Here is a 9,426-nt window from a genome sequence, read left to right as displayed (position 1 = left end):
AGTTTTCAATGTATGCTAATTTCAGGCAAGTAGAAAGTTCCCATTATAGTTCATTATAATGGACTGGGCTAAGGATTTTAGAATAGGACTTTCCACAATGTAGGATACCAAACAACATTCATTCTTTCTCTTCAAAGTTATCATTTAAGTAGGTTGGGACACAGATCAAAAATATTGCCTGCACGTCATCCTATAACATCTACTGATGGCGAGATGTTCATTTCATTACCTGGATACAGTGGTTTTAAAATGTGCTTAAGCACCACAAATACCTGTGCCCAAAGGGGCTCCCTGCATCTTCTAATGAGTGCTATGGGGAACCTATTGAATGAAGTTTCTATTCGTTTTCATGCTTCATGTAGATGGTCCTTGCTCAACTTCAGCTGGGAAACGTATGCACATCTTGGGAAAAACAAGCCATAGCAGTTTCTTTTGCTCCATCTCTTAAGGGGTTCATAGATATTGGCAACATTACAACGAAGCTATCAACACACTGGATATGTAGCAAATAAATAACATTTATAAAGGTTCAAGGACAAGATACAACAACTGTCAGATTTTCGTTTTTTATTTATGTAGTTAATAAATTCAAAACCTAGATACTGTACTTCAATTCTTTATTATAAGGATTATCTGATCTCTACTAAGAATGTAAATCCAATCATTTGAATCAATACCAGTGTGTCTAGTCCCATAAGGCATTACTTCGGTATTGGCGAACACGACAGAGTCTCAGTTCCTCAATTCCTATGTAACATTGTGTCATAGGCCAGGTAATACTGGCAAGTAGTTCTTTCTTTTCATTCCTCTTGTGTACAAAAGTAAAGAGATTTACACAGGTCTGGAGAAGCAATATCAACTCTATTCTTCCCCTTTGTGAACTCCTCAATCACGGCCAAGAATGACTGAAGATTTGAATTATCCAAACTCAGTTCTTACATCCTATTTTACATTAAATAACATCACGCAATTTCCCCATGCTTGAGCTTTCTTCTTGGAATTAGAAAACCTTAGCTCCCACTACTCATCCTTAAGGCCCGACTGAAGGATTTACAGAGTCATGTTGACAAATGCTTTGAGATTGCAGCCTTTTTTGGATGTCTGCAGAGTAGAAATTATATAGTCTGCCCTTTCACACAGTTACACCAACAGCCTGAATTGACAGCATTTTCCACGCTTGCTTACAGATACTTCCTTTTCCCTTGAAAACATCTAGATTCCTCTCTTCATTGTCTTTCACCAATTTTCCATGTCGTTCACCCAACTCGGCAGCTGCTAATATTTTATAGTGTGTCACACACGATTATTCATCAGATGCCTCTGCACCAAATGCATCCTCCTCACTGACCTGATCTTGGATTTCAGAAGCTATCACAGTTTCAGAGCCCACAGAGAAGATAGACTCAATGGCCATTTTCTCCTTGGGGTCGGAGAGCTTTTCAAAAACATTTTCTAACTCAGAGTCAACTTCTGGGTCACATTCTGAGGAAGTACACACTGAATCATCTTCATCTTCATCGCACTGTGAAGTCATTTGCTTTTGTTCTGTCTCAAAAGAAGAGGAATTTTTTGTGCTACTACCATAAAAGATGTTGTACAAATTTTGAGCACTAGCTGAAGTCTGGCCAAATGCTAGTTTCTGTGCATTTTGTAAGCTTTCAACAAACAAATGTGGTTTTGGGGGTGTTGATGGAGGACGAATATGAAGTGAAAGGATTTTCTGGTCAAAACGTGACACACCTGGAGCCACATCAACTTTTGCAATGGCAGACAAGTGGCTTGTGGGTTTTAATGAGGACTGAGGCCTAATGAAACGCTCCTTATGATCACTTTTGATTTCCTTGGAAGTCTGAAGGAAAGATGATCGCGGTGGCGGAATATTAGGTTTAATAAATGGTGGTGGTGGAATAGAAGGTGTAACAAAAGATGGTGGTGGAATATTAGGCTTAATGAAGGATGGTGGTGGGGGCGGAATATTGGGCTTCATAATGGGGTGAGGAATACGTGGCTCAATAGGTGGAGGTGGGATTTGGGGCTTGACTGGTGGTGGAGGAATAGAGGGGTTAATTGGTGGTGGAGGAATACGACACTGGAGAGGTGGAGGAGGTATCCGGGCCTGGATAGGTGGTGGTGGAATGCAAGCCTGCATAGGAGGTGGTGGAATCTGGACATGTATAGGCGGCGGAGGAATCTGGACATGGATAGGAGGTGGAGGAGGCATCCGAGGCTGCATAATCGGTGGCGGAGGAATCTGGACATTGACAGGTGGTGGTGGCAGAGGTGGCTGCTGTGGTGGCAGAGGTGGCTGCGGGGGTGGTGGTGGTGGCAGTGGCGGCTGCGGGGGCCGCTGCTGTGGCAGCTGCGGTGGAGGTGGCGGCGGCTGTGATTGGATGAAGGTCTGTGGTACCACTGGAGTCTTGAGCAAGGGTTCTTTTTTTGGTGGAGTGTTCTCCAGAATTGGCAATCCATGCAGAAATGACTTTGAATCCGTTGATCTGGTAGGTTGGGAAATTGGCTCCTTTTTCTCAGGTACATTCTTTTCTTTCTCAGTTGCATTCAGGCGCACCTGTTCCCCACCAAAAGCGTTTGTTACAAGACCTGGATCCAAAACAATATCAGATTGGCATCTCGCTTTCACTACGGGAAGAGGTTTAGAATAATTACCAGAGGAGGAAATGGACAAAAACGTATTTAAAGGAGCTGGCTTGTTAGAAAAGTTGGTGCCAGACTTCTTTAAACCAATGGCCGAAACAGGGAAACTAGTACGCATCTTAAATGGTGTTAAAGAACCACCAAGAGTTCGGGGAACTAACTGGGACAAGCCAGCTTTCTTAGAGAGTTTAATTGCTATAGATTTTGACTTCCCAATTTGCACTTTCGGCTTTTCTTTGCTACTGTTTTTACTCTCTTCTGTATTCACTTCTGTTGCAACACTTTGAGCAGTTGTTTTGGGTGTATGCTCAGGATTTTCCTGGCTTGATCTAACTAAAGTGGAACTGGGCACAGTATCCTTACTAGTATCCTTACTAGGGGATTCCTTCTCATCCTTACCACTCTTTTCTTGTCCAAACTTTACATCAGAATTATGTCCAGCCTCATTTTCACTCTCGCTCTTTTCGAGACCCACTTCATTACTAGGGTCGGTGTCCTGTTTAGGTATTAGACTGTCTCCTCCTTTCTTTGCCACCTTAGCCAACTTAGGGTTTGTCACATCTTTTTTCTTTGAAGTTTCATCTATTTTATGTTTCAACTCGCTCGTCTGGCGTTGCAAAGCATTTGTGACTTTACTAAGCCCCATTTGCTTCTCCAACTTTCTTTTCTCTTCATAAAGCTCATTTTCATCAGCGTATTTCTGTAGAAATACAGAGCAGTGCAAGTCATTTTGTTGTAACTACTTCAAAACAGAAATGAATCAACATACATTTTCTCAGGTCAAGACCAAAATTAGTAGTCATTATGTGTAAAATATATGAAAGGCAATATTCATACACATTTAAGTTTCTGCTGCAAACAATTAATTCAAAAGGGAACTTGATAGGGTGTGAAAAAATGACAAATCAAATAAGTCAAGAGAATTCTCTTAGTGAAAATTGAAGTAGGAGTTTTGTAAATTAATTGAGGAAACATACAGCAGCAGAGAGTTTGATGTGTAATAAAGTTGGGTCTTAAAAAGTATTAGTTTAAAGCTGGAGTACATTACTGCTCATAGATTGTATCAGGCATGTACAATAAAGTTAAAAACCCAAATCGTACATGAGTGGTAATACCTTATATGATTGGTTGTGATCAGAACACTTTATGTGCTGCTCGGCACAGATCTGGTCTCCAAAAAACTGTTTACAGAGCTGACAGTAAAACCCAGTAAAGGGCATCAGGAATTCTGGTCCTATATATGAAAAGCGAGAAAGAAGAATTATAAATATTAGGAAACGTCTATGTGCATACAAAGTCATGTCGGATAAAGGTCACTTACTTCATAAGCTGCTGACCAATAAGTCACAGAAAATAAAGTAAAAGCAACACTTCAGGTACTTGCATTGTCACACTTTCCTTCCTTAATTCCCAAGAGAAGAGCATCAAATTATTTTTAAACTGTAAGTTACCAAGTTCAAAATATCCAGATATAAAGGCACTGCAATTCACGGGGTTTAAATAAGCAAACCTTTAGAGCACACAAGCAGTGAGACAAACAAAGGACGATTTAGTATATTTTCAAGTAATACTGATTTACACTAGCAGAACATTCAGTATGGTAAATGTACACACCCATAGCGTCTAGGCAACATCTGAGTTCACTACGGGCCATGCCAAGTGTCAAAAAAGAATGTTTTTGTACATATTGCACTCAGTAAAACTACTGATCATTGGAAATATCCCAAAAACTACGATTTGCCTTCGCAGAATAGGGGGGACTATTCTATTCCGATCACAAAGCCATGTTAAACAAGACAATCACCCTGACATAGGTTTCAAGATCAGTTCATCACCATTGTACGTACGGAGGTCTCTCATTGCTGACTAAAGTCACAAAAAAGCATACTTGGTATGTTCCTTTACAAAGAAAGCTACATTGATGAAAGGGATAGGTAATTTAAGAACGTTTAACAAGGACAAAAGTTTAAAGAAGCAGGCATATAGTTTTACGTAATTAATACCATGCAGTAGAAAGGGGTTTCATTTTGTTCTATGCCACAAAATACTTTTATTTCGCACAATAATCTACATTTACACAAAGGAACGCAACTTTAATGGAAGGTTGGGCACACACCTGCAGCTGGGACCACAACTTTTTTAGGGTGTTTGACTTCATCCTTCTTGTTTTCATCTTGGATGTCTGCAGCCCATGGTCGCTTGTAAGGATCCAGTGTCTATTTGCACAGTGACATAAGTATACAGGCTCATACCAGAACATTGAAAATACATATAGAAATTATTTACATTTTGCTTACTTGAAGCAACAATAAATATTTTTAGGAGCCTACAAAACACACCCTGTATTTTTCCCACAATATCCACCCCCTACAAACGTGATAGCAAAACAACCTAGTGAAAAGTAAAAAATAAATAAATGAACAAATGCAAGTTCTAGAAATTTCACTATAAAATGTAGAATTCCGTTTACGTTTTCTTAAAATTACTATGCTCGTCTAAATGAGAGAAAGAATAGCACTTATGCTCTCATCTGTGGTTTTGAGCAAACATTCCAAACCTCATCTCATATGAGCATTTGCAACTCACTTTAAAATGCTTTAATGTACGCATTTGAGCATTTTCCCTGTCTGCCAAAGCGCTACAATCGGCACCTTGCAAAATGCAAGGATGTCCAAGTGGCTGAAGCAGCAGAATCGAGCTGTCATATGTACCAGCTACACCAAGATCGACCACTCTGTTCCCAGGTGATAGCCTTGGTAGCTGAATTACAAACGCCACGGTTGCAAATACGTAACAGTTTAGTAAATACTGTAACTTAAAATGACATGAAGAACGTGCAGAATTGCTGATCTTTAAGAGATTGTTATAATTTATTAAAAAAACATGTATACATACCTGTCGGTGCTTCCTGTTGTGCATGTGTGTGAGAAAATCAAACATAGTCCCACAGACAATGTTGCATTCTCGACACCAGTGACTTCCTGCATCAAAATATATGTAAAGTTCTGCAGCTAAGACGTCCGATTTAGAAGAAAAATGTGTGGACACTGTACGTTCCGCCTTTGACTTCTCTTTGGCATTTGACTCCTAGGTTGAACAAATTAATCATGTCAGGAAGGACATCACGCACTGGGTGATACAGCCAGTTTTAAGCAACCTCAGATAATACGAGGCTGAACATGGACAAGCATGTTTACTTAGGACACTTCTAAGTGTGCATGGCAGGGTTAACTGTTAGCTGTAATGAGAATCTGACTGCAGTGCAAATAAGTTGATTAAAGGAACGAGGGAATTCAGAAAAATCACGCATGTAGCCATTTCACCTGCAAAAGAATGTTGCGATGATTCATCTTGTTGACATTTCCAATGTGTCTTGCGGACCGGCAGCAGTGTGAATATGCTCCATTACAGTAACTGAACAAATACGTCATGGTTCGAGTATTATTGATTCGTGTATTAGTTTGCCATTCATCAGGAAAGATAAAACGGACTATGCTATGGCATCACATTTGTGTCATTTCAGAAGTACCCCAAACCAGCATAAACAACAGCCAGACGTGCCTTCCACCTGCTAGTGGAAATTAACCATAATTGAAAATTAAACACTGGTTTTATGAGGCTGGCTTAGTAGATGGTGCTCACTTATGTAAGTGTTGCACCCAGCACCAATCCAGAAAACTCGTGATTTTAGTGGTCTTAGACAACCTTAGAAAGCTCTGTAAGTGGTAGCTGTGGAGAGCAGCCTTCGGGCTTAGTCCACAAGGTGTGTAAAGCAGCTTGTTTTACCAGAACTTCATCTTATTGGTATAGGTTAAGTAAAAAAGAACCACACGATGTACTTATAAAAATACTTATTTATTATAAGCCACTCACTAACACATAACCATATCTCCTACCCGGAGATATAACACAATGTACTTAACACTTTGCATAGAAAACAGGTAAGTAGCACAAATACACAATGGTTGCCAGGGGTAGACCAAACCATATACTAAAATTGAGGGATGCCAATCATTACTCAAGTCAAGACTAGATCCAGAAGACATAGAAGTGCTGGGTACCCAAGCAACCACCCGAGATAAGTACCCAGGAACCCCCAAGGAGGCCGTGTGCATAGTGGAAACACGACCGTGTGCTCAATTCAAGTCAAGGGGTAAGTTGTGATTGCAATTTTACATAAGAAGGACCCTTTCCAGTGGACCCTGAAGAAACCCAGTGGAAGATAGAAGGTTGGAGAGCCAACCCACCTGTGGATACCCTAGGAACCAGGATACCTACACCAGGGAAGCCGGGTGCATAGGTGCGAAGTACCGTCGGAAATCGCTGTCGAACCCAATGGAGGACTTCAGGAAGAGGCTGCTGAAGAGGAAGGTGGAAGTGTCCGGTAAAACCCAAAGAAGGATTCAAGATGAGAGGTATCTTTCAAGCAGAGGGGACAGAGTCTATGCCACCCAGGAGTGGCCAGGAGGCACGGAAGACAAATGCCCACCCATGTTGGGAGATGCAGGAGAGCCGATGATTTTTTTTTAAAACTCTTTATTCGTGACTGTATCAAACATTACATTGTGCATCATAGTATCAGTCTTTTCCGTTTTCTGAAACTTAACTTTGGCATAGTAATCCTTGCATTAGTTCGGTTATCGTGTTTCTTAAATTTCCTCATAGCAAATCAGGTTAACACTTATTACATGTCAGTAGGATACTATATCGCCCAGCCATACCCCGTTCCTCCCAACTCCCCCCACCCTTTTCCCGTCTTCTGGTCATTCCCATGTACACCGTCCGGAATGCGTATATAACAGTTATGTGGCTGCATGAATGGATGCTGCAGTTTATAGGCGTGGTCACCATTGTATCTAGGCTAGGCGGTCGTGCATGTAGCCCCTCCCCATAGCAGGTGTGTATTCAAGTAACCTCGTCCTGGGGTAATTCTCGGTCATCATCCTCCAGGTCCACTAGCATGCAGTCCCAGTCTTGTGCAACAGGGTATTTGCGGTGGCCCCTCTCCTCCTCCCTACGCAGTTCTGCTGCCTCCGCCTTTCCCCATTTCAACATGTCGGACCTCCATACCACTACATCAGGGTGCCTGAGTGACTTCCACCTCATAGTGATGGTTCGGAGTGCTAACAAGAGAGCCAAATCTATAAATTTCAATTGTGCCTTACAGGCTTTGGATCTCTTCCTATTACCTATCAGGCAGGGTAAGGCGCCCTCAGGGATCTGTAGACCAGTGATAGTGCATAGTGTGTTTCGGATCGTCACCCAGTAAATACGCAGTCTCGGGCACGCCCACAGCATGTGGATATCAGCGTCATCTTCGCGGCACCTAGGGCAGCAATGGGGGGTGTTGGGAAACATCCTATGTAATCTTTGGGGAGTGAGATAAGCCCTGTGGAGCACCATGGCCTGTATAAATTTGAATTTAACATTTCTGGACACACTCCTAGGGTGTCCGAGGATGGTCTTCCAGTCCCCGTCTGTAATTGCCTCCCCTGTGTCTGTACTCCAAGCCTCCCTAAGTGTGGTGAGGGACCAAGCTGCGTGTTCTCTAATTCCCACATATAGCCATTTCACTAAATGTCCACCCGACCCCATATAGTGGAGGAGATGGACCAGTTCGTGTTGTTCCGGCTTGGTGCGTTGTGGAGCCCAAGTGCGTCTCACATAGTGGGACACCGAGGCTTGTAGAAAGTACATCCGTTGCGGGGCTCCCGTGGATTGTGTGAAGGTAGCATGATCTAACAGGTTATCGTCTCCAAACAAGTCCCCCATCCTGTCTACCCCGGCATCCGTCCAGGGTTGTAGTCTGCGTCTCGACAGGTGCCCTTGTGGAGTTGGGAGGCCAAGTAGGGCGATGTTGTCGGCATAGGGAGGGGTCCTCGCCGTGTATTTTAGCGCATTCCGCCAGCATTTCAAAGCCACGAGTAATAAGGGGTGGCAATCCTTAGGGGTTCTGGCCGCTGGCAGCAGAAGGGAATGGAGATCACCACGCGCCAGCTAGTTTGTCGTAAAAGCAATCTCGTGGAGGTTTCTACCCGCCACCCACCTTGTCAGCCACTGGAGCTGGCTAGCGTACAGGAGAGTCGATGATTACCTTGGAGCTGCATCTGTGTGGACCAAGCGACACTGAGGAAGACCAAGAGCCGTTCACGAGCTGAGGTGTCAGTTGGGAGCACCAACATGCCTCGGCAACTGCAAACAACGTGGCAAGCGTAAAGGGTGCAGTGTCGGGACCAGCAATGTCCAAGTGACTCACTACGCACAGGGAAGTTGGAATAGGCCCAGAGTAATCAGGGGAGCCCACTGGGGTCAAAGACGACCCTCAAGAGGATCCAGGAGTCACAAGAGGACCTCGAGCAGCTCACCAAAGATGCAGGCCTACGGTGCAAGAGATGTGCTGAGGACGAAGATCTTGGTAGTAGGAGATGCTCGAAGATGGAGCTTCTTGGAGCCCGAAGATCTCTGGTGAAGAGAGCCAAGAAGGATATTACTTACCTGTAATCCTAGTTCTCATCCATGAATAATCTCCGCTCGAGGGAGGAGGGGAGGGGGGGGGGAAGAGAGAGAGAGAGAGAGAGAGAGAGAGAGGAGGGGGGAAGAGAGAGAGAGAGGAGGGGGGAAGAGAGAGAGAGAGGAGGGGGGAAGAGAGAGAGAGAGGAGGGGGGAAGAGAGAGAGAGAGAGAGAGAGAGAGAGAGAGAGAGAGAGAGAGAGAGAGAGAGAGGGAGAGGGAGAGGGAGAGGGAGAGGGAGAGGGAGAGGGAGAGGGAGAGGGAG

General features: G+C 43.5%; 1 protein-coding gene across 1 annotated transcript in view; it reads right to left on the bottom strand.

Moving 5' to 3' along the window:
- Positions 1-552: 552 nt before the first annotated feature.
- LOC144762288 (uncharacterized) overlaps positions 553-9,426 on the bottom strand; it is a 373,848-nt gene continuing 364,974 nt past the window's right edge. Inside the window, exons 7-10 of the mRNA XM_078647428.1 lie at positions 5,548-5,739; positions 4,769-4,868; positions 3,768-3,886; positions 553-3,352 (exon numbers count right to left, since the gene is read on the bottom strand). Coding sequence (XP_078503554.1) covers positions 1,304-3,352; positions 3,768-3,886; positions 4,769-4,868; positions 5,548-5,739 — 2,460 coding nt within the window. The 3' untranslated portion in view covers positions 553-1,303. The remainder of the gene's footprint in view (positions 3,353-3,767; positions 3,887-4,768; positions 4,869-5,547; positions 5,740-9,426) is intronic.

Source organism: Lissotriton helveticus, chromosome 6 (assembly GCF_964261635.1).
Source record: "Lissotriton helveticus chromosome 6, aLisHel1.1, whole genome shotgun sequence".
NCBI classification, from domain to species: Eukaryota; Metazoa; Chordata; class Amphibia; order Caudata; family Salamandridae; genus Lissotriton; species Lissotriton helveticus.
Note: the sequence above shows the minus strand (reverse complement) of the source record. Positions and strands in the feature narration are given on the sequence as shown.